The 26268-nt window shown below is 37.8% G+C and overlaps 1 protein-coding gene across 9 annotated transcripts in view; it reads left to right on the forward strand.

The window, feature by feature from the left end:
• RALYL (RALY RNA binding protein like) overlaps positions 1-26268 on the forward strand; it is a 388415-nt gene that overhangs the window by 296334 nt on the left and 65813 nt on the right. For all 9 annotated transcript variants that reach the window (XM_048329273.1, XM_048329272.1, XM_048329275.1 and 6 more), the window contains one exon: positions 15005-15080. In XM_048329273.1, coding sequence (XP_048185230.1) covers positions 15005-15080 — 76 coding nt within the window. The remainder of the gene's footprint in view (positions 1-15004; positions 15081-26268) is intronic.

The raw sequence follows: 26268 nt of genomic DNA on the forward strand, positions 1-26268 counted from the left end.
CAAATGCTCTAGCAGTTAGCTCTCTTGATAATGCATGAAAAATACATTCAGGTATTTGCAAATGCATGATTGCATGCGCACACCGTAAAACTTTGTTATACTGCTCTGTGAAAATCAAGACCTCAGTTTCATCCTCAGAGTCCTAGGGGAGGCCTGTGCCAGGCTAGATAATTTCTGCATCCACGCTGCTGTGATACGCTGTCACACATGCCAGAAATTTTTTCACAGGCAGCCCACAGACTCACATGTGAGCTGCCTGAGAAGAACACAGAGGTATGGAGAAAGGCAGAAGTAAAGCAGGATGTACCCAGTTTATGAGCATTATGAGACCTGAGTGGAATATTTATATTCTTAATGGGATGCACTTAAATCACTTGCCCTCCTGTTCCCCATCTACTCTACTACAGGATGTATCCCTCTCTGACAGCTGAAGTCTGTGTCAGTGACAGTACTAATCCCTGCCACGCCTGCCCTCACTCATTGCTCTGACATGGCAGCAATACCATTTCACTTTTGGTTGACATCCTAGCAGACAAAAGTGGGCTGTGCACCATCCATCATGACTGTCCTTGCGGGCACATGTCACCACGAGTAGCACATCCTGAAAAACCTGCTGAACCCAAAACTCAGCCACTGTTATCTGCAAATGGGTTTTGTCTTCGTTTGGGGATAGACCTTCACACTCAGCTGCACCACTCACCTCCCCAAACTGCATGTGTCAGAGAAACAAAACACACAGCTTTTAATTTAGAAAGTACAGACATATTTTAATTATTCTGTCGGCGTGTTTATTCTGAGCAACTTGGAATGAGGGATTTATAGACTTTCACAGAGCAGGATTTGAGGACCTGTGATCTCTTAAATGAGGTAGGTTTGGGTGCTGTTATAATTTAGGAGAGGTGTCAAATATTGAACTAATTATTTGAATGTAAGTAACACAAATATGGATATTTCTCTGTTACTTATTGCAAATAGAACAGTTAGAACAGACTCTATTTCCAGACCAATTTAAATGAAAAACTGTAAGAAAACATGAATAGACTCCAAACTGTATTGCATCCCACATCAGAACTTGGGGATTCCTTGAAGTGAGCACCAGGTTTCTGCTGGCTGATACTGGATCTTGGCCCAATCCACTTATATGAGCTAAAGCTAAGAAGCATTTCCATGTTCTGGTTCATGATTTTTTTTCTAATAAAATCAGCCTTTAGAACTCTTTAAAGTATGGGGGGAAAAAAAGGCTTTTGAGGGATGAAACCAAAATAAAGAGCATAATTTGTACCAAAAAAAAGGTTAATTTTCATTAAAGGGTTAATTTTCTGTTGATCCTGGAGCCTTTTGGTGGTGACTCAGTACCCGAGTGAATGGCATAAAATGAAGTAATGAATGAAGAAATGTACTCCAATTTATTGTTTCCCGATGTTATTTCACGTCTTTGTGGATCAGTGTATAAAAGGAGATTGAGCTGAGGATGGGAGGCAGCTGTTGCTAGGACAGCAGTGCAGTCCTGCATGGAATAGACTCACTGGGCAGTACAGATAATACCATGCCATGAGCTCAAGCACAGCCGTGCTCTGTATAACACATTTTCCATAGATACAGGTGCAAGTATCACACAATCAGATGGAATTTCCCATTGTCACTTTGGGAACATGTCCATTACAGGTCACAGCATCCTAAATCCCTGGCTTTGTTGCTGGATGCATATTTTCCTTTTCTCTAAAATAAAGCAGCTTGTGTTGACAGTGATCACATGAATGATCAAGAGGCAAATATAAAAGGTGAAAACCTTCTTCCTTCTTACTGGAGTTTACTGAGACTCCAACTCAGTAAGCTAAAAACAACAACAAAAAAAAAAAAGACTTAGTGTTCAGATTATTATACAATATATGATTGAATAGTGAAAATTAACAATACTGACCTAAATCTGATTTTATCACAGACTTTAGGGGAAGGTTACACTAACACTGAGAGCTTAAGCTCTCATCCAGAGATGTCTCCTTTCTTATACGAGCACTGCTTTTCCATTCTGACCTAAATGCTTGGAAAATAGGTAAAAATATTTTTAAGTATGGAATTCTAAATTCTTTTGAGATTCATAAGTAGTGTCAGGCAACATGAAAAAGGATTGAGATTACAGCAGAGCACAGGTTAGCACAGCTGGCTGTAGGCTGTTGTGCCAATGTATATCAGACCAGCATAAATATTTTTAAAGGTTTAGTTGTATCTCTGGCTCTACTTGCAAGCAAAAATAAGTCATGATGTTAACAGCAGTGTCTGATAAGTTGAACGTGAGGAAGTGAAAGATTAGTAGACAGTATGCTGAAGCATTGTGTTGAATCACATTCATTTTTATTCATTGGGATCATTCAGCCCATTGTTTTCCTCTGGCCATTTTGTTTGTTGGAATGTAAAATTTAGGGATCTTATTTATTCTTAAAATGAATTAACATAGCAATGCTAAGGCTTTAAAAATCTGCCTGCATCTTTCATCTCTCCTTGTACTCCCTTCCTCATATTAAATGACAAGCATGAGATTACTGGTTTATGCAGTATGTCCAGAAGATTAATGTTTCCAGGTGAGCTTAGGGAGCTGTTTCATTTGAACAGCCACCAGAATTTCTTATTGCATAGGGGGAAAAAAAAAAAAAAAAAAAAAAAAAAAAGAAACAAATAATCTAACCATCTAAAACCTCCAGGTACCGAGATTTAAGATAGGTCCTTGGCACCCTCCTTTAGCAATAATGCTAGATAAGAATTTCAGATATGATATTTCTGAGACTAAGGAGTGTTTTGTTTTCTATATAAAAGCAATTGTCTCCAGTGTTCACTTCAACACAATAATTTAATTCTAGACTGAGGAACTCAATATTCCTTAGTGTTCCTTTGCTACTTTCTATTTTCAGAAACTGTGTGATAAAGGTAATATGGAAAACTTAACAAAAAATTTTCCAGGTGAAAATACATGTTTGTATTGCAAATGTTTTCACATACAAGTATACAAATATAAATATATAAAGGAAAAGGACAATGCCGGAACTTTGGGTAGAGGTTTGAAACGTGGGTGAAAATTGTATTGGGGCTGAGGATTGTGCCTGTTTTAACTTCATGAAGAAGTTGCAGAAGAAATAATATGGCTTCCAATGTGACCCAATGCAAAAATAAGGGTTCTGAACCCCTTTCAGGAATCTGATATAAGTCCAAAAAGCCTTCAAGGAAATGAATGTCCAACTGGTGTTCACTGTCTTGTCTAGCTTTATGTATTTCTTGTTCTAACTGCAGTAGAGATTAGTTTCCAAAGCCTTTTTACAAATATTTGTGATGTGTGTTTATGTGCAGCTTGCTCAAAATAATCACATTCTGAAGAAATAAATTGGAAATCTCATGGTCCCACAGATTTCTGGGGAGAAGAATTAACTCAGAGTGAAGGAGTTCCTGGTTCCTCTGATTTCTGAGCCAAATTACATATTTGCTTTGTGGGTAATAGAAATAGTTTTATGGCAAAGCTGGCTTAGACAGAAAATGTTACTGGGAAGCATAGAAGAAATGTGAATCCTGTTAACATAAGAGGTGGTGAATGTTCAATGAGAGCTTCCCTAGCTCTGTGTATTAATATTCATAGTAATTATACTTTTCCTTCTTTAAAATTAAAATGAAATATGTCATGTGGTCCTTTTGGTAATACTTTTGATATTGAGACTTGATTTAATGAGTTTCAAAATAATGATTTTATTTCATAATAGGATTTTTAGTAACCTATTACAATTTTTCCTGTAATTGATTCTTTATAAATGCAAATTTATGTCATTGATAATACGAAGTACCTTAAAGCACTTGTGAGAGAACCCCTGAAGCAGCATGTAAAGTATATTTGCATGCAAACCCAAATGTAGAACTACAAAAATAAACAGCAGAAGTCCAATAAATTGCATGGAGAAGGATGATGTTTTATGTTTCGAGAAAGGGTTCTATGATTTTTGTTATTACTGATGAGTGAAATAAATAGTGATTGAAAAAGCATTTGAGGGGGTGAAGAGTAGGGGGATTATAAGGCCAAAAAAAAATCTCATTTTTTGTTGAGAAACATTTTTTTTCCTTAGAAACTGCACCAATATGATATATCAGCTAGAACAGAGCAATAGGATATTTATGTAGTCAGCAGGGCTATTTGAAATTGTAGTGATTTCTGGTTCCAGCTACTAACAGTTAGATACTAACTAAATCAGTATGGGAGGAAAGATAAAACATCATGCTTTAGGACTTAAAGTAATCTTAAACTGCTAAGCATTTTAGGAGGAGAATCATTCTGAGATGATAAGAGAATGGAGGGAAAATAATCTTTTTCCTACCTAGTTTGAGGTTCTTGTGTCTCCTTCCAAAGCATCTGGGGCAGCTGAAGGCAGAAAATTACTGTATATCAACTATCAATCTGACAAGATATTGCATTTTCTCTATTCCTATCAAATCTTCTGTTTTTCTTGCAGGAATGCCACAGAGATACAAATAAAACAACAGCGCATATCATTAATTTTGAAGCTTTTCAGTATTTGCAATTTTTAAATGCCTTGCTTTTGCAATAGACTTCTATGTTGCATTTTGGTTGCCAAATTGAATCCACTGGCTAACTTCAAAAGCTGCCAATGAGAGAGAATTAGAACATGGTTAAAACCTAAGCATTGCTGTTATGGAAATCCTGAATTTGGCATAGTTTTTTTCCATTTCACCTCCACAATAAAATTTCATTCCATTTGTCAAATTTCAGTGGAATTATCTCCACTTCTGATGTTGTTTCATTCAACACAGCCATGGCATTTTAAAAAATAATGGTAGGCTTTAGGTTAGTGAGTTAGTGAGACCATTTTTCTTTATATCACTACTATATTATTTTATAATACTAAAACTATAATAGCGTTAAGGTAATATTTATAGTTTTTTCATGATAACGTATGAGCTAATTCTGTAGCTGTCCATCATATGATTTACAATGTTTCTGTTACAAAGACAAAAGTTTTCAGGACTGTATTATGTGATATATTGGATATAAGGAAATTTTTTCTCTCAGTGATGGTGGTGAAGCACTGCACAGGTTGCCCAGAGAGGCTGTGGATATCCCACTCCTGGAAATGTTCAAGGCTAGCTTGGACAAGATTTTGAGCAACCCAATCTAGTGAAAGATGTCCTTTCCCATAGCAGAAGAGTTGGACTACTTGGTGTTTAAAGCTCCCCTTCAATACACATTATTCTATAATTCAGTGAGTCTATAAATAAGGGGCACAAGTTTTCATAAACCTGACATTGAAAAAATTACTGTATCTCAAAGGAAATGCTAGAAGACATGATATGCAATTCCAAAGTGAACTTGGAGCTGGAAAAGATCCTCCTCTATAGATCTCCAAATCCACAAAACCTGGAACATGAGAATCATGAGCAGAAAGAGGGTATATGGAAAGGAGAACAGCTGGAATTAGTTGAGAGTAGTTGTTTTGGGGCAATGGGTTTTTTCAAGTGATGTAAGACCAACACGAAAACTTAGATCATCTGACAAGCCAAAAATGGTGAAGATTAGAGGAAAGATTTCAGGTCAAAGAATGAGGGTAAAAGCAGACATTTTGGAGAGGAATATTATTGGAAACTGGTGGAAGTGCATTTGGGGCTGCAGAAGTCTATTTCTGTCTTCCCCATCAGCTTCCTTGGTCAGTGAACATCATGGCTCAAGACTCAGTGGGACCCGCAGCACGATTCCTCTCTGATCTGTTGTGAGCCTGGATGAAAGCCTCTAGCCTGTGGGAATACCCTCAAGTTCAGACCTAACCTTGAAGGTTTTGACAGCAAAGTTAAATGTACCTATCCCTCGGTAATGACTGCAATGCCAATCCCAGCCAACCTTTCGGAGAGACACACTGCCCTCACACCTAACAGCACCTTGAAGGTGTCCATCAACATTTTCTGCCCCAAACCATCACCTACTGCCTCTGCTCCCTGCCCCTGGGGTTGCTGAAAGGTCATGCCCACACCAGGAAAGGCCCCAGGCTGCGCCATGCAGAATGACATGTGCATTGCAAAGCATTTCTGTGAAAGCCACTCTGCTCATGAGGCCCAGAGAGCCTTGGCTACATGCACTTTGCAAGATTATGAGAAAATGTACTTCACATGTAAGCAAATGTTGTTTTAACATTCAGGAAATATGATTCACAAGAGCAGAAAATGTTGGTATTTTTTTCGCAAAATGTTGTTATTGTGACGGCTATTTTAGGAAAAAATTAATTTTTCTTCATGTTTGAGTTAAAGGTGATCATCTGAAGGAGAAATAGTGAGAAAGACAAAAGGATTGGGGCAATGGGGATTTTTAACTCTTTTGTACAGTACAGATTTCAATTGTCATGAAAAACTATTGCTAGGAGCATGAAGTTAACATTAGTAAGAGAGTCAGATGAAGGGCCGTGGGGCAGAGAAAGTAGCCAAGTATTAGAAAAGAGAGAGAAGAAATGTAGTCTGAGGACAAGTTGAAAATTACTGAGGTTCAGGGCATGTTCCCTAGAATAAATCATATTGAAATCTGAAAGAAGTAGATGAGGAACTTTCGTACTCTATCCCCACAACACTGTTTAATGTTTCTGCTTGGGGCTAATTGCAATGCTGAGAAACTCAGACATCTAGTCAACATGAAGCTTTGTCTGAGTTTCATGGTAATAACTATCTTTTGTTATCAGAGAAAAGCAGCAGAGAGTTTGTTGGCTGCTGCTTTGCAATGATTGTGCTTGATCTGAAAGAAGACAGATGCTCTATTTTTTATTTGTAAACAATATCTTTACTGTGATCAAGAGAAAGTAAAAGTAATCCTTGCACTCCTCACTGTCTGGAAAAAAAAGCTGTAAATCAACGACCAGTTCTGTTTCCCATTAACAACATCAGTGAAAAGCTAGAAGTGCAAGCAAGGATTGCAATCATATGAGAGTCCCTGCTTGAACTCTTTCTGTTGGTTTGTTTTCTTGCTGGCCAAGCTTACATTTAAACTGTTGGGTTTTTTCCTGAAGACAGCAAAAAGTTCCTGATGTATTTTTCCATTGCTTTCTTTTACCCTCATGGCAACATTAATCTTCTGTATGTGCAGAGTTTTCTAGTCCATGTGTTAAACAGGTACCTGGTACGTAGGAATCTTGTTCTCTGGGTGAGAAAACAGAAGCTGCAAACCTGATTAAATTAGAATTATCTTCTTACAGGAAGACTATACTTGCCTGCATCTATACTTTAGCTACGGTAGGGTGAAGTACACGTGACAGTCAGCTTCATGGCTTCCATGGCACAAACCAGGCTGAGGTTCCTACAGATAACACCGAAACTCCCACAGGTCTTACAAAGCTGGTCTGCAGATAAGTGGCTATGGCCACATAGTCCCTTTGAAGCTGAATCTGATTCTCTTGCATCTGCAAGTGTAGAACTTCCTGTAGACGAATGCACAAGCCTAGTGCTGAGGTGGAGGAGTGGGCAGGATTGCCAGCAACAGGGCTGCCCTCCTTCCCATAGGAATCCCTTCACAAAGCATGCCATATATTGTCACGGTCTCCGGCTTGGCAGGGCCGGAGCGCAAGGGGCCACGACCTTCCTGAAAGTGTCTCCAAGGCGAAGCTGCTCAGCAGGACCACCACACAGTCACACACATGTACACACACACACATGGATAGCTCCAGAAAATGGGTCGACGACAAAGAGCCGGGAAAGGTCGTCATATGGGGCTCCCCAGGAGGAGTTTAATGCAGCCACACTCGTGAAGGGTTCCAGGGACAAAGACAACACAGGAAGGCCCAGGTTTATATGTGGGAGCAGAGTGAGCATCAGAGGCCAATGATCTGAGGGCACAAGGGCGGTACAAAGGCAGGACTGGGGTATGGGAGCCAATGGGAAAACTCTGAGGGAGTGGCAATGGGGCAAGGGCCAGTGGCGGAACAGGGAGTGGAGAACCTTCTAGGGCAGGGACATATAAGGTAACAAAGGGCAGGGAGGCCAATGGGCCAACTGGGGAAGCATAACCGGGGTACATTAACATAGCAGAACAGAGCGTCCTGGGAGAAGCCTTTTCTTTTCTAACCATGGAGGATCTCTGATCTTAGGGACTGTCCCACTCAGCAGACTCTCTTTGTCCTTTGTTCCATAGGCTCACTGGCCTCCACTATATAGTCAGTGGTGTGCCTTCCTTGGCAGCCCAGCACCTCAGGGTGACCCCTGCCATATCACAGTAATTCTTCTGCAGAGATTTAAGCACCAGAAGAGAGGCTGTTTGTAGGGTCTTGGCCACAGCTTTTTCAATCACAGCGGAGTCCATGGACAGTCAGTCAGAGGGCACAAATAAGAATTCCCCAGGCAGAAGTGATGCCTCTCCCTAGACATGGACATGGATCATTGCTGATGGCACAACCAATAGGGCCAGGAAGTTTGGCCCAGACTGTGTTGTTACCTGGGGTGGGAGGTGCAGGGATAACAGCAAACAGACAAAAAACAGGGCAGACCAATGCTCCACCTCAGCTGTGAAGTCCATTGGCATCCATTCTGAAGCTGAGAGACTGCTATCTCCAGGACTCTGAAGGAATGTTTTGTGATGAGCCTACAGACAGGACAGGAGTTCCCCTTTTAGCTGTCACCTGTCCTCACACCAACCCAATTCTGGGGAATAGAAAAAATTTCTTGCAAGACAACACCTGACACTTTTGCTACTGAATGGTTTTAAGAATGATAGCTTATATAATCCTACAGCCTCATTTCATCTTAGCAGTATTTAATGAAAGAAGAAATGGTTGAACAAAGCAATTTCATATACTATTCAACAAGCAGCTCTTTCCGTATGAAGCATTAACAATAGCTGTCATCTTTGTACAAAAAAAGGCTTCCAGTTACTTCAATGCTAAGAGAAAATCCAAATACAGCTGACAACCCCACAAGAAAATGATTTTTAATAGCATTATGGAAAAGGAAAAGGTGTGACCCAGACCTCCATTTAATATTTTACTAGCCTTCAGAATTAATTTGAGTTTGTGTTCAATTTTCTGGAAAGTTTATTCTTTACAGCTGTGCAATTTGGGCACATAATAGAAGAGAACAGAGAGCTGTCCTTTCCCCTCTGCTTTTTTCACATGTTAGAGATGGGGGAAAGGGAGGAAATGACATGTAATCAGTGGAACATGTAAAGAAAAAAGTAAGTTTATGATGTAAAAAAAAGTCATATGACTCCATTAAAATTTCTTTAGCAGGCAGCAGGGAAATTTATAAGACTAGAAGAAGAGTATAAAAGAAAGATTAGCCTTAGCTTTGCTGGTGTACAGTTACACTATAAATCATATGTCTACTGGCTTTTTTCTAAATTGCATCTACCTCTTGGTCTTTCTCTTCTATCCCATATACTTTGTGTCATCTGAAAGAGGAGAAAATGCATCCTGATCTCTCTCTATCAATACCTCCCTCTGTATATAGATTGTACATTCACTGTGTGAATTTCTTCCTATATCCTAATTTAAATTACCATCTCTTCCGTTAAGTGTTAGTCTAAAGCATAGCTGGTCTGGAAATACACAATAATACACTTTTTTATCCAAAATTTAAGTCAAATTAGTGTAGAATTGTTCAAGTAATGTCTCAGTTTCTGTAACCATTCACAAGAATGTGTGGAAGAACACCTGATGAAACATGTCTTAGAAAATCAGCTTTTAAGCTATAGAGGTACTTGGAGTTTTCTTAGCTCCAGGTTTTGGTTTCCAGTCTTTCTGACATTCAGCCCACACTCAGAGGTCACATCCTTAATATTAAATTATAGGTACTAATTATGGGTATGTGGATCTGTTCTCTTTCACTGGGTGAAATGCCTGCAGTGGTCTCTAGGTCATGTCCATTCTCTACCTACACCTAGAAATTGCATAGGACAGTACTTGTAAACTGTGGCTAAAAGTCATGCAAAGAAAAATTTAACAATTTAATACAACAGATTAATGACTACTAATGCCTTGAAAGGGCTCCATTTAATTTTGTAGGTTAGATGTAGCCTGAGACACAGGCTCTGAACTGGCAGCAGAAAGCCTCAAAATCCCAGTTTTCATGAATTGAGTTAGTGCCTGTTGAAGCTTCTTGTTATGGCATTTGTTTTTGTGAACCAAAATGATTTGGGTTTTGTTTTTTTTTCTTTTAAATAACACTTTTCAAAGAATCTGAAGGGCAGGTATACTAAGAAATACTGAAATACTTCTCGGGCATGAATGCTCTTTAGGTATCATTGCTTTGCACTTACAAAGCCTGTTTAAAGTCAGCTGTTGTTTTCAGGACCAGCTTCTCTGGTTACTTTGCCAGGGAATCTGTGAGCAAAGCACCAGGACTAGCTGATACTGCCTCTCTAAAAATAGGGTGTTCACATCTGGAGGAGGTAGGCAGTCAATGGTAGGAAACAGTGATAGGAGAAATCATGCTGTGTTGAGTGGTTTTTTCAGACATTTTATGTAGCCACTGAGTAGCCACAATGAGTGTCCTCTATAATGGTATTCATGCTCTTTTTAGAATTATGACTTGTCATTAATCACTAGACATTTTCAGTATAATTACAAATAAAAATACCATGCTCAAAATTAGATATATTGTGCTGATGACACACAACCTTGAATGAAGTCTAAATCTCATCCTTTAACTAAGCTCTGCTAAGATAACAGGAAAATATAGAACTAAAAATTGATTTCTTTTGATAAAGAAAATAATTTCATTTGGTTCTGAAAGCACATAAGACCAGGATGCTGCATTACAATGTGTTGTTTTCTGCATTTTCACTTTTATATTCATAATGTTTCCTTAGTATTTTGAATTTCAGTGATGAATTTATCTTGATGTTAATATCTAAGTGAACATTTCTAGTATATGAGCAGAGAAAATAATGTGAGTCCCTGAGGTGCTTCATTCCCACATACAATTATACAATCATAGAATCATAGAATGGTTTGGGTTGGAATGGACCTTAAAGATTATCTAGTTCAAACCTCCCTGCCATGGGCAGGGACACCTTGGACCAGACCAGGTTGATCAGAGCCGCATCCTACTTGGCCTTGACCACTTGCAGAGATAGGGCATCCAGAGCTTCTCTGGGCAACCTGTTCCAGTGCCTCAGCACCCTCACAGTAAAGAATTTCTTCCTAATATCTAATCTAAACCTGCGCTCAGTTTGAAGCCATTATACCCTGTCCTGTCATTACAGGCCCTTGTAAAAAGTCCCCGTTCAGTTTTCTTGTAGGCTCCCTGCAGGTATTAGAAGGCTGCTGCAGGATGTCTCTGAAGCCTTCTCTTCTCCGGGCTGAACAACCCCAATTCTCTCAGCCCTCTGATCCTCTTGGTGGCCCTCTGCTAGGCTTGCTTTAATAGGCCCGTGTCCTTCTTATGTTGGGAAACAAGAGCTGGACACAGTACTACAACTGAGAGCAGAGCAGAGGGGCAGAATCCCCTCCCTCGCCCTGCTGGCCACACTGCTTTCAATGAAGCCCAGGTTATGGTTGGCTTTCTGGGCTGCATGCGCACATTATCACGTCACATCAAGCTTCTCATCTTCACCCCCAAACCTGTTCTCAATCCATTCTCCACCCAGCCTGTGTTAGTGCTTGGGATTGCCCAGACCCGGGTGCAGGACCTTGCACTTGGCCTTGTTGAACTTCATAAGGTTCACACAAGCCCACTTCTCATGCTTTTTAATGTCTCTCTAGATGGCATCGCTTGTCTCTAGTGTCCATACAGCTTGGTGTCATTGGCAAACCTGCTGAGGGTGCACTCAATGCCACTGTCTATGTTGCCAGTTGCACCAGTCCCAATACCAATCCCCAAGGAATGACAGTTGTCAGTGGTCTCCACCAGAAAATCTACCCATTTAATACAACTTTTTGAGTGTGACCATGAGCTATTTCTTCATCTGCCAGGTGCCCAATTCATCAAATCCATGCCTCTCCAGAAGCAATGTGAATGTCTGTGTCCCTTGCAACATTGTCTGATACATATTCACGTACAAGCGCGGTAGCTAATTTAACAGCATAAGGAGTGATACGTCTCTGCATTCCTTGGCGTGGAATCATTAGCACAGGTAAATCTCTGTGCTGCAGACAGCAAATTTATTTGACACAGAGTTTATGATCTAGTAGATGTAAATGTCTGCTGTGAAACCAATGATGGATGAAGGAAGAGAACAACTTATCTCACAAGATTTCCAGTTGGGATAGAAATAATCTATCTTGAGAAATGTTGACAAGTTCACTTCTAATCTTAGTTAGAAAATTGAGGCTGGAAGAGATAGTGCTGAAAAAATAATAGGGTGAAAATCTGTTCTAACTTTTCAAAGCATTTCCTACATCCATTCTTAACTTGCTACAAAGTGCTTAGGGAGTTGCAGAGCTATTCAATCACTTTCATATTAACAGAAAAGCCCCATGTGCACAGCTTTTCTATCAACTATTTCCTGTGCTAAAGGCAATTTTTGACTATTACTATCTGTGTAAAGTAGTTCACTGTTTAGAGATTTATTTAAGTGTCAGGGAATCTTAACTGATTCTGAACAGCTTTGCCACTGTGCCTGTCACAGTGTCACCTTTCTGACATTTTTGATTGAAATAAAGAGAACACATAACAAACAGCCCTTAGCCTTCTACACTACTCACTTTTTTTAAAAGTGGGTCTTGTAGAGCTGCAAATGTAGGTCTATAAGAATAGTCATCATAGTATTGATCTGTCCCAGGAGGATACGAAAAAGTTTTTAAAACCTGCTAATAAGGGTTTAAGGAGAAGAAGGTCTAAGATGTAGCTCTGAAACCATAGCAGATGAGAGACGAAAAATATGTGAAGATTATGGTATTGTGAAGATGGTACCACAGCCTCAGGTATTTCCCGAGAGCAGATTATAATTCTACTTCTTTTTTTTTTCCATAAAATCTTTCCTACTTGCAGTAGGAGATGGTGAAAGTCAATACAGTCAATAACCTTACACTGACATATAAAAATAGTGTGAAAAGGTCTAATTATCGCAAATGTAACAGGATAAAAATTTTGTTTCAATTCTGTTATTTCCAGGAGCTGATGGAAATGCAACAGAGCTATCAAAATTCCTCAGTGGCTTTCAGAAATTTTTGATGTTTACTTTGTTGATTCAGCATTGTAAAATTTATATATCTTGAAATAAGGGCATCATAGCTGAATTTATACCAAAAATGGAAGCCAAAAATAAAAATATTAAATAAAGCACTTGCTTAAAATTAAGGGAAGGAAAGCATTTCAAGGAGGCATGAAAACTGTCTCCAGTGTTCATCCAATTCCAGAGAGTTAGGTGAAACAAGAAAATTAATATTTTATGAAAAATTATTATTTAATACAACTCCTACAAAAGAAACTGCAGTCGGATTTAATCTCAAAATGATTTCTATAAAGAAAATGTTACTTAAGTATTTTATATTATATAGTTCTACATAAAATCTTTTTATTTCAGGTCCTTGTATCATTTTAAATAAATGTTGACTGAGCTTAAAATATCAAAAATAAGAGTAAAATTCTTTTAAATTCTTTTAAATATTTGAAGTATGGCATTTCCATTGGAAAAATATTTTCTGTCAAAAAACAAATCTAAGGTACATACATTTTCAGTGTCTCTGATTGTTAAAAAAGGTCAGATTGGGAGTTTTCTTATTCTTTTTGTGTGAAATAAAAGTATCAAGTCAGTAAGTCTCAGGCTTTTACTGCATCTTTTGAGGTCACGCATAATAAATAAAAATGTTTGAGCTTTTAACATCACTGCACTGGACAGTGTTTATTCCTACTCCTACACCTTATCTTTCTACTTCTTCCTCCACTACACTCAATTTCAGGTTAAACACAGACTTTACAAAGAACATGTGTTTTCTTCAAAGTCTCAACCACCACGCGATTCTGCATTTAATGGCATATGATGTTCTGTCACAACAATTTTACACTGAAACTACTCTGATGATTTTGTTGACTGTTACTCTTTTTTTATATTATTGAAGCTGAGAAGAGATTTAGCTGCAGCATCCCTCAAATTGCATGAAATTAGTTTCCTAAACAGAAGTTTCAAGTTATCCGTGTGATTTGTTGTAATATCAACTTTGCAACATTCAATCAAGAGTGGAGGAGCTTTTTAATATAGATTTGTGTTTATTCAGACAGGTTCCTAAGCTCCAGAAGATATTCGCCACAGAAGGGTCTGTGCTTCTTTATCCATGTGTAACTGTTCTAGCAATCATAACGAGACATCTGTCTCCTGGTATGTCTTTGAGTATGATTCAAAGGAAGAGACAAATTTGAGAACAAGATTAATGTCTATAGAAGCTATATCTATATATCTATTTCAAGCTTATATCTATATAAGTTTGACTTTCTTTTATATTTCAAGCATAAATTTGCAGGTAGAATGTAAGCAAACTTTCAAAGTGTTCAGAAGATTTCTGATCTTGTTGAGAATTATAGGTATCTGCCTAAGAGAAAACATTTGCAAAACCAGATTTTCTCATTCTCCAAGGAGAGATGTATTTGGGGTAGGAAATAGATACTCTCTTACTTGTTTTTGAAGAGCTACTTTCTGAGTGCATGGTGAAGTAGCAGTTAAGGATCACTGTGCATTTCTTTAGATCCTAAAGGGGAATTCTTCAGAACAATTGCAGTCCTCCTCAACAGAATTTGACTTGAGATCATAGTTTATTTCACCATCCAAATCTTCTTCTGTAATAGAAATACCTTATTCACCAAGTAGAAACTTGTGTGTTTAAAAAATGTCATTTCTCTCTGTTAACAGTAATTAATATTTTGCCTAAAATCCTCATGCATTAAAGTAAAAATTTTTTGGAAATTTCTACAGCATCAATTCAGAAGAGGCAAAAAACTAGACAGATGTTTTAGGTTTTCATTTTCACTGCCTATTACTCATTTTCAGTGATTTGAAGGTGCATTTGCAAACTTCCAGATGTTTGAATTGCTGATATTAATTGTTTCCTTTCAGATATCAACATGGCAGGAGAACCAAAACCGTACAGACCAAAACCTGGCAACAAACGGCCACTTTCAGCACTTTACAGGTAAGTGAGATTTCACTTTAATTTATCCCAATACAATTTTTATCAGAAAAATTATGGTAACCTGAAATGTATCTACCAGTGGCACTGTGCAATGTTTACCAAAAATAATGAAATCTAAGTATTTATTAATGATCCCACTACTAGTACTAATATCAATTTTTTTTTCCTTAATTGAGTGGTATTTCAACTTTTAGTCCTTATGATTCAGTGCTTGGCTATAGCCTCATTTTTTGTGACTTTTTTATTTGCAATGATCAGTGAAATAGCTAATAATTTCAGAGCAACAGCCTTGATTTCTCATGGATTTTTCTTTCAAGGGTGAAAACCAAGTTCTGACAAAAGAGGACTTCTTCCTTGGCTGTTCAATGAGCATTGATAGTGTCTTTCTCCAATTCCCAGGTGCCTTTTGTCGTAGAGCTTGGACAAACTTGAAGAAACATGAATTCTTTTTTTCCAAATCAATTATGTTTAGTGAAGCATTACAGATTGTTAGGGCTACCATGCCCACATGTATTTCTGCTCAATAAACCTCACTTCTCATAAAAGTATTACAGAATTTATGTTCCAGATCCATGGAAGGAATTAGGGGTGATTTCTACTGTTGCTGAACTGCAGCTACACTGCATTTGGGCTCTGAGAGCAACAGCTCAGTAGTGAAATCAGACACACTTGAGCAGCACTTTTTCATGCCTTGTCTGGTCTGAAGGCTTCAGATGGAAATTCAAGGGTGGGATCTCAGAATAAGACCACCAGGAGCATTTTAGGTCTGAGCCTCCATGCTACATAGAAGAAATTTGAAGTTTTATCATATAGCTGCCCTTAGCTGAAGTGATAGAAATATTTTTGGAGAAGAGAATCCCTTTTTCATCATTACTCTCAACTGCAAGCTGCTAACTCTGTAGGTGTTCCTGGTAAGCTTGGTCTACTCTGTCTCTGTGCCAGTATTTCAAAAGATTTTGAAAGATGTTCTGTGATATCTGGCATTTATATTTCCACCTCTGAGCTTTTGAAGGTTTTATCATAAATTCTTGTTCTACAGAAAAGATAGGGATAAGAGAGAAATCTGTGGAAAGTTCTAAAGGAATTGTAAAGAGGAAAAATATCTTAGATTTTGTCCTTTCATGGATGCAGTGCAAACTATTTCTCTAGAAGATCATGAGGCTTTTATGAGCAAGTAACAGAATCCTTCCATTTCCCCCTTCATTCTCCCTCTCTGTTCTGACCTTGTAAGACCCTACCTGGAGTACTGTGTCCTGCTCTGGAGTACTAAGGACAAGAAAGTGCTTACAGGGGGCTTATAAGATAGGAGAACACCGTTTTATGTGGGCTGATGGTGTTAGGATAAAGGGGAACAATCTTCAACTAAAAGAGGAGGGATTTAGATTAGATGTTAGGAAGAAATTCTATACTCAGAGGGTAGTGAGGCACTGGAACACGTTGCCCAGGGTGGTCGTGGATATCCCATTGTAAATATTCAATGCCAGGTTGGATGGGGTCCTGAGCAATCTTATCTAGTGGATGGCATCCCTGCCCATGGTGGGGTGGTTGCAACTAGATAATCTTTAAGGTCCCTTCCAACCCAAGCCATTCTATAATTGTATGATAATGAGGAACTTTGATTATCTCAGTATTGCTTAACCTAATATGTGAGAAAATCAATGACTAATAAAGTTTTGGCAACACTGAGAACATTTACTTATTTCAGAACACTGTACTGGGTCTGACTGGGATGGAGTTAACTTTCTTCATAGAATTCTATATATGTTTTGGGTTTGTTACTAAAACACACCAATGTTTTGGCTGTTGCTGAACAGTGTTTGCAAGCCTCATGGTTTTCTCCTTTTCCTGTTCTGCCTTTGCAATTAGTAGGCTTGGGGTAGAAAAGAAGTTGTGAGGAAATATATCTGAGACAGCTGACCCAACCTGGCCAAAGAGATATTCTCTCATATAGTCAGAAATAAAAATTGGAAAGGTTTTTTTTTCCAAAGCAGCCGTTGCTTTGAGATTGCCTGGACTGTTTATGGGAGGTGGAAAGTAATTGCCTTTGCATCACTTGGATTTTTTCCCTCCTTCTTTTCCTTGTTGAACTGTAATTATCTCAATCCATGAGGCTTTTTCACTTTTGGTGTCTCCTTCAGCCAGATAAGGGACAATAGTAGGGGAATGAGATAGTGACTATGTGGGTGCTTAGCTGCTGGCCAGGATCCACCCACGAGACTGAGAAAGTTAAGAGGGAAGTGATTACATTAGATTTGATTTGCACCAAGAGAGTCATCGGTTAAAAATTTAGTTGTTACAAAACAGTCACTGTTAAAAGGAAGAACTGTAAGCAGTAGAAATAGGATAATGGATTTCAGAAAGGACAGACTTAAATGAGCTCAGAGACCTGGTGAGTAGAAAGGTTCTTGGAAAGAAATTTGAGGGACAAAAGAAGTGCAGAAAATCTTACACTGACTGTGCTTAAGGTAAAAGAGAAAATTCTCCCGAAGCAGAAAAAGTCAAACAAAGGAATAATATGACAGCGTCAACTTTCTTTAACATTCTAAAAATTGAAAAGGAATTGTACAAATGTAGACTCCAAACCCCATGGAAGTAGAAAAGAAGAGCGGAGTCATCCTACAGGATGTCAGAAAGGCTAAAGCACCTAACAGTATAAAAGGTAACAAAAAGATTGTCATTAGAGTAACATCCTCTGTATTTTAGTTAGGAGGAAAAGAGAGCAGATAGTAGATGATACAGAAAAGGCTTCTTTTTCGTTAACACAAGTGGTTAGCCAACCAGCTATTAAAGAAAGTCAATTTTAACCAGAGGGTATGCAATAAAAAAAAATGGCTAACCAGTGTTTGACTAAGTGAATTTAATGGAAATGGTCTGATAACATTCTCTGTTCTGTGCTCAAAGAACTAGCTGAATCTGTGTGTCGACATTAGTGATTGTTTCCAAAAATGTATGGAGGTCATGTAAGGTAAAGAAACAATGGGTAAGGGCAGGTGTTATACCTATTTTTAAGAAGAAGATATTCAGCAGAATACTAGGTCAGACTAGCTTTGATTCTAAGAAATATAACACATTATTAGAAATGAATTTATCAACACCAAGATGTTAATAAATTGGTAAAAATATCAGGAGCGTATTATGCTGAAGCAATATAATTTTCTATTTTCTTCTTTGACAAGATAGCAAATTTACTGTAGAAAGAGATGTGCTGTATGGTCATTGTCATGGTTTAGCAATGACACTCCCAATTTAGTGCTCCCTGAGATTCTCCTAAACCAGACTCCACTTGCTCACTCCTGCCCCTTTCCTTCCCCCTTCCTGCTCCAGGGATGGAGTTTAGAATTGGAGGTAGAAAGGGCTGAAAATTGCAGTTTGAGACAAGAACAATTTAGTGGAAACAGCAATGAGATAAAAAAAAGGGAACACTAACAACAAAAATGTTAATATCAAAAGGTATAAGACAAAAAACTATTTACATGGAAAGCCCATGACAAGTACTGACCAGCTTTTCCACGCCACACTTTCTTCCAAGTGGAAAAGGAATGCCTTTCTTCCCAGAAACCAGAGAAAAAGTGCCTTTCCCCCGCCCCTGGCAATGATGTAAAATGCTTTTCAGCAATATTTGGGTGTGGCCAGACCCGCTCAGCAGAGCACAGAGTAGCCCACAACTCCTGGGCTCAAGCAATCCCATCCAGTGGACTCAGTCCCCCAGTAGCTGGGACCACAGGCACACATCACCACACCTGGCCACTGTAATGGATCCACTGGTCCAGGATGAAACTAGGGCACTCATTTAAACAAGCTTTGATACTTACTATCTGCACAATTTTCATAAGCATGTTCAGGAAAGTTGTCTAGAAGAAACTGTCCTAAGGTAGACGTCCGATGGAAAAACAGTGACTATGTACAACACAGTATTAAGGATACCAACTGTTATTTGTTCAGTCTCCTTTGTCACAGATTTTTAAATTGTATTTTTGATATGTGAGACAACATTAAAAACAATTTTAATATAAGTAAGCAGGAGTGCTGCACAGGCTTGCATGATTTTATTTACTTTAAAGTGCTTTAGGCTTCAAAAGTGTTCAAGAACTCTGCATTTCTGAAGAGAAGTTTGTACCACATTTATAGGTGGATATACACATAACTCGTTAATACAGAGCAACTGATGTCTATGATGTGTTATATCCTCATAATTTGCTTGTGTGTCTAAGTAATTAGATTAATTTTTTCCTGTAACTGTATAATGCTTTGTAATGTCTCAATTCAGGATGTACATTCCTTTATTTTAACTTTTCTAGTTTTATGATCTGTGTGAAAATAATCTCATTTAACCTTACCTACGTGAAACTTAGCGTGAGCCTAAATGTGAGGCACATAAATTTTTAGATGCAAGACAGATAAGTAAATAATAAAAGGACTTCCATTTTTTGTTTAGGCCTTAAAAATATTTTGAGAAAATTTAGTCTTTATTAACAGAAAACTGTTAAACACATTATTAATTTTAAGCATGCTCATTGAATATCTTAAAATGTACTTAGAGTAGTGTTCAGGAATCATCTAAATTCTAACATAACTATAAGCTCCATCAGCATTCATCCTAATTTGCATTGCTGTTCAGTATGTGAGGGGGACTTAAATCGCAGAAGGTTCAAAATTGTTCTGAATTTTCTTTTTAGCGCAGCACTTCTGCAGAAAACCACATGCTTAAAAAAAATCTGCATCGTAAAATGGTTTTGCATCTTGTTATGTTGGTCTAGCCTCCAGAAGAAATTAATTTTACTTGCACATCTTAGTACCTTTGAAACACAAGGTGAAGATTAAAGGTGCTGACACAAATGTGTTAAAGCACTCTGGGAGCAATGTTCTGATAAAATAAAAGATCACACTTTGTCTTTTTAATTTAGTGGTGTTTTGATCAATAGTTCACTAAAGCAACTCTGTCTCACCATATGAAAGCCTATTTACTGTGTTTTTTCTCTGTGTTTATGCTCCAACATACCAAAGTACAATCAACCACAAATGCTCTGATGGACTGGTAGTCTGCTTCTCTACATCATAAAAGAAGTTTTTAACTATTTGTTGTTCATTTCAGTCCACTACCATGTTATTTGACATGTTAAGTACATGCCTGAAAGATTTTTCTCCATTTCAGAAGCCTTTGTTTCAGTTATTAAAATAAGATGAGGCTCTTGGAATTCCTGTCTCTGGAGGCTGTTGATGTGCAACCATTCCCAGTTGCTCAAGGAGTGGACCCATGCCCCAGCACAGGTGGAGCAGAGCCACCGTGCACATGCTGCCTGTGGCTGGCCTTCCCTCAGGACATGCAGCATGTCCTTTCTGAATGGCTGTCAGCATGGGGGGGCTGGCTAAAATTCTTATCTGGTACCCCTCTGGTAGTAACAAGGTTGAGAGGGTTTGAGAAGGATGACAGGAGCACCTACCTCTGAGTCTTTTGAAAAAACAAAAACACTATGCTACAGGCTGGCAGAATGGTGCCATTTTTATTGTCATGAAAATGAGAACAATTACTGCAGGCTCTGCTGCATGAGGTGGTGGTGAGGATCTGCTGGAGACCACACAAGGGGCATGGGGAGTTAATGAGAAAACTAGTTAGTTGACCAAAGACAAATCCTCAAGAGTAAAGTGATATTTGTACAGTGTAGGAAAGCAGGGGACTAGGATTTGAAAGAAAAATGGAAATGTGAGTTACTGGGCACTGCCAGGGTCACTCTCTTTGCTCTACACAGTTTAACGTTGTAGTTGACCTATAAAGTTTTCCAAGACTGTTCTATCTAAGAATAACCCTCCCCATGTGGCTTATTTTCACCCTTGCCAAACTCCAAGCTTCTTTAGAGGGCCACAAACAAAATTGGCTGTGGCCCAGTGTGACATCTTGAAGACTCCCATAGGAGTTATTCAATCCCCAGTCCTCCCAGTATTCCTATTGGTGTCTGGGCATGAAGCTGCCTAGCCTAAGATCCATCCTGCTAAGGCACATTCTGGAATGAGACAATTAACAGAATGGATTTAGTGAATAGATTAACAAAGCCAGGACAAACTGAGTGAAACAGCCTCTCACTGTGTTGGCTTAGCTGTAACCAGAACCCCTCACTGGTCTTGAGTTCCCACAGCATTGCCCAGCTATAGCATACAGTGATCCTGCAAAGGCTTCCCTCCAGGGCAAGTTTTTTTCCAAGCTGTTCTCTGAAATTTCAGGTGTACAGTTCAGCACTCCCTGTGTGGTATTAGATAGCACAGTGATTTCCCATTACCAATCACTTCTCCACATAATGCAGTTGAAATGTATATTCAACAAGCTTGATTTAACATGCTACTAATTAGCTACATTAAACAGACTTTAATTTAAAATTTCATAACTCCCATGCCTCTGGAACAAATTATTTTATTTAAATGTCTAATATTAGTGTACTGGAAAGGGATGTTCTTTTATTTACATGGAGTGATTATTTTTTATGTCAATGTTTTATTTTTCTTAGACATAAATATTTTATCAATTTCCTCAGCACATTTTACCTTTATAATCTCTAACATGAAAATGATAGAATTATGTTGCACATTTCGCATTTCCTTTGGGTTTTCAGTCTTACAGAAGAGGCTGAAAGAATTGTTTGCGGACTTTCTCTACTTGCTCTCTGCTTCTTACATTTATTGAAAATATTGTTTATAAAGTTTGCTGTGGTTTGGTTTGCCTCAGAGCCATCCATTATTTTGAGTTGCTTTGCTGAGCGCTCCTGAGCACCCTTCATTTCAGGAGAAAGTATGAAAAGGATGGTGATGGGCAACTTGATTTTGTCTTCTAGTCTAGGAGTCTTCTTGAGATCATTCCTCCCACTTGAAAGTGTTAACATAAACTCAACAAGTTCTGTGCCAAATAAGCATTACTATTCTACTAGAACACTGCAGTATTTTGCATGGTTACTGTGGTAGTGTGCCACTGATAGTGTAGTATCAATATTTTCAAACCTGCCATATAATAAAAATAACTGCAGATATAAGCATCTTTCTTAATTGAATACTGTCCTAGATTTTCAACAACTTTTTCCTTTATACTTTCTTTTTCTTAATGAACTTGTGTGTCCATCATTATTGCTGACCTACAAGAGACTAAAGACATAGTCCAGAAAAACCTGATCAAGTATTTTCTGATACTTTAATTTTACATCAAATTGTGGTTACAACTCCTACTTTATTCGATATATTGAATGAAAAAAATAATTTATGGTTATGGAACATAATCTTTCTATGACTATGTCATATTAAGACTATATAGTGTGATATTTCTTTTGAATCAAAGTGATTATTTTTCTACAGAAATGTATCCTCCTGATGCTTTTGATTACCTTTCTTCATGGAAAAAAAGCTATTTTATTTCAGTGCAGTGGAATGTATCTAAGATAAATGTTGTTCTGAAGTTCTTCTCCTGACAAAAGATTTAGCTTCCATAAAAAAACCCCACATTTCTAGACATGTTTAAATAGAGAGAATTTTAAGTCCAGTAGGATACTATTTACATTCATTTAATCAAAGAATGTTGCTGGTGGTCACATTTGAATCAGTCATTACTGTACAGAAAAAGTATAATTTAGTTTCAAATTCTTACTTGAACAGTATAAATTTTGCTTGTGTTGAGAATTTAAATAGTATTCTCCATTACATTAAAAATCGTAAAAGGTACAAATACAAAGCTACAGCAGATGCAGTGGTTCAATTTGATGTGAATCACCTTTTTTTTGTGTGTTTTTTAATTTTCTTTCAAGAAAAGACCCCCCATGTCAAATAACTAGTATCATAGGAATAACAAAAAAAAAAAAATCTGCTGCTGGAAGGCAGCACATGCAGGTCTTCACTTCTGAATTATGGTGGTGTAATTGCAATCAGTTTGGTCCCATAGATGTTTAAAACAATACAGGTGCTCAGAGCAGTTGGGAGAGGCAGACAAAGTTTAAGTTTGCCCTTTCACATGATGCAGAGTATGAATCTGCAGCACTTGATAGATTTAGGGATGGGGGAAATGGGACAAAAAGATATCTCAGGTCCTTAGCAACATCCAAGAAAACCTTTTGCTTCTCTTTGTTTTGAAATAAATCACAGATATAGACCAAAAGAAGAAAAATGCAACTGGCATCTTGATTTCTTCATTCAGTCATATTATTCCTATCTGTGTGGTAACTCCAATAACAACGAGAACAAAACTCTCCTTTTTTAAAATCTTCCTTTTCACTATCAAAAATACTGCTAACTCCCCTTAAGAAGGGAACTAGGGCAGGTTTTGCCTCTCAGATCATCACTATATGATAAATCTTACATTTTTCTCATGTTTGTTTTCTTATTTCACCTTTACAAGTTTTTAAACTATGTCCTTGACACGGATCCATTTAGAAGTAGGTCCTACATAAAGACTAGCACTTGTCTTTGTTGCAATCTCTCCTCAAGTTATTCCTTAGATTTATACAGTCTTTCCTCAGTTTTTTTTTCCTTTGTTAAGAGGAAGTGACAGCAGCTTATACACATCTGCACAGGAACTGCATCCCTCTTCCTCTCTCAGAACTCTTCCTCTTGCAGGTGATACATGATATCATATGAATGATGTTGTCTTCTTCCACAAAAGCCCAGACACCATAACCACATTCATGCTCAGATTAGAAAATCTGAAGAATAATCTGTTCTCTTATTATTGTTGGGTTTTTCCTGGTGTTTAATTTTCTTTCTTACTTTTTCCTTCTGTTATGAAACCTGAAGCAATAAACTACAGATAAGGTATCTAACTGCAAACTTTCTTTTTTTCATGGTTTTTAATCACTGTTTATACCACAGTAGAACAGAAAACATATTCGCAACTTTCTGATCGCATTGAAATTATTATGACTCTTTTCTTATCCAAGAATTTTGGCTGCTAATATGAATGAAAAAAACTTTGTCTTATGAATCAAAATGTAGATTTCTAAAAGGTGCAGAGCATTGGTGAGTTTGCCTGCAGGCAAACAGAAATAGTACTTTTAGTCATGCATTCACTTTAAATCTTGACAGCCTGAGCCCTATTCCTATCCCTTATTACATGTGAGATTTCTACCCTTTATCACTGCATAGATCCTTGCATTTAAGAAATAAACAGTTTGGACTCTGCACGTTGTCTTCTATATGAAGATGATGTCTTCTGTAGGTATTCTGCTGTGTTTCAGTTAGGCTAAAAAGAACAGTGCTTTCAATATATTAAAAAGAAATCAGAAACTGACACCATGGTATTTTTTCTACATTTGAGTTTTAGTGAAGAAGGCATCACAGAAATAGTATCCAGATTTGCAGACAGTGCTGTTCAGAAACTGTCTTATTAAGTCTTAAAAGAATCGACCTAGGGTTCATGACAGAGAATAGAGGAGGTCCTGTCCTGGCATCGCAAACGCACAGCGAAATTCTTCATTTTCAGGTGTTTAGTAAACCCTTAATTGCTGCAGTAATCAGAGATGCAGAACACTGTGCTTCAGAGAACCACTTAGTGGACTTGCAATTAGGCATTGGTTCTCACATAATGTAACAGAAGGCTGTAATTTGGTCTGGGAGCTGCTGGTGTACTGCAAGGGCACCATTATGTGGCTTACAAAGAGCTGCAGAAATATGATGCTGGGTTATAAATTTAGTACTCTGTGAATAAATAAGGAAGGTTGGATAAATGAGAGACTGTAACACATTTTAAAGTCTTATGAATGATATTAGAAGAGGAAATCTAACATATACTTAATTTAAAAGAAAATTGATTGTTAAGTAAGATTATAAACAGCATGGAAGGCTGTGTGCCACCACAGAGGGACAACAGAAACATATTATTATGCATTGAATTAGCAACAATGGAATTACCATGCAGGTTTATTTCTTGGTGAATTCTGTTAGTGTTGGAGCATACTGTTTGAAAATATGCTATTCACCCTGCCAGAATTGATACTTAGTGCTGTTGATGCATAAATGTAATTTTATTTTTTAAAGAATAGGTTACAAATTGCATGCCTTTTTGGTAGATCGTGTTGCCAGTATTCCCAAAACTTCTGGCAAAAGCACTGGCTATTTTACCAAAAAGTAAAAAATGCATTCATAATCATAAGTGGTTTGAGTCCTAAGAAACGAGCATTTTCTAATACATATTGTCATAAAAATGTATGTTGCATTTTTCAGTTTTTGCATGGGTGAGATTATTCTAGGGAACAGCATGACAAACACGAATCTTACATTGTCAGAGAAATGGCCCTCCTGTTACTGCTTTAAAGTGTTAGTAGTGTCATTGAGGGAAAAAGGATATTATGCCTCTACCCTTGGGATCCTCAAAGGCAATGCCTGCATTAACCTTCATCTATTTGGGAGTGCAAATAGCCACACAGCAAAGTAGTATTGATTGTGTGTATTAGATCAGTCAACACTGTTTTGTTCAACCCACCCCGATGAACTCATTCTAGATGTTTTTAGATCAGTACATATTGACCTGAGTGTTCTTACCCTGCTTTAGAGCAGAATAGGGTCAGGTGAAATCAGCTTCATGCAAAGAATGATTAAACCTGTGAGGAAGAAAACTCTAAGGCACACTACTTATATCCCTAGATTTTTCTCAAAATTCCTTCTTTTGTTTGGAGCATAGTTTTTTTCAAAATTCAGCAACTAGTAAAAATCACAGGAATAAGCAAATAAAAATTGTCACTGGCATGGAGTTATTTTCATTCTTCAAGGTTTGTTTCCTCTGCTTTCTTGGACGAAGGCACCAAATTGAGCACATTTTCAGTTTGGGAAATTTGCAAGAATCTCATTTTGAATCTGAGTGTGAATTACTTCATGACTGGAAACATCAGACAGATGCGATGTATGGGTTAAACACAGTTTAATTTATCACTCTGTTTGGCAACAGGAGGCTTCTCTTGGGTGGCATGGGAGGAAACTGGAATCCATAACTATCTAAGAAGGTTTTCAATTGTAGAGTCTGGATAAATTTCACTCCAAGTCACAATTTACTTTTCCCCAGACATACTACCAGGATTTAGTCAACTATGAGAATCCGTGCCACTGTTTATGTTATCTTTGCAATTTTTGGATTCATAAAGGAAGACGCAGTAAAATCTAACCTGTAAAATCAGATAGGATAAAGCTTTTAAATTACTTAGGGCTTTTAGGTTTCCCTCTCTTCTTGCTG

Source organism: Corvus hawaiiensis, chromosome 26 (assembly GCF_020740725.1).
Source record: "Corvus hawaiiensis isolate bCorHaw1 chromosome 26, bCorHaw1.pri.cur, whole genome shotgun sequence".
Taxonomy (NCBI): domain Eukaryota; kingdom Metazoa; phylum Chordata; class Aves; order Passeriformes; family Corvidae; genus Corvus; species Corvus hawaiiensis.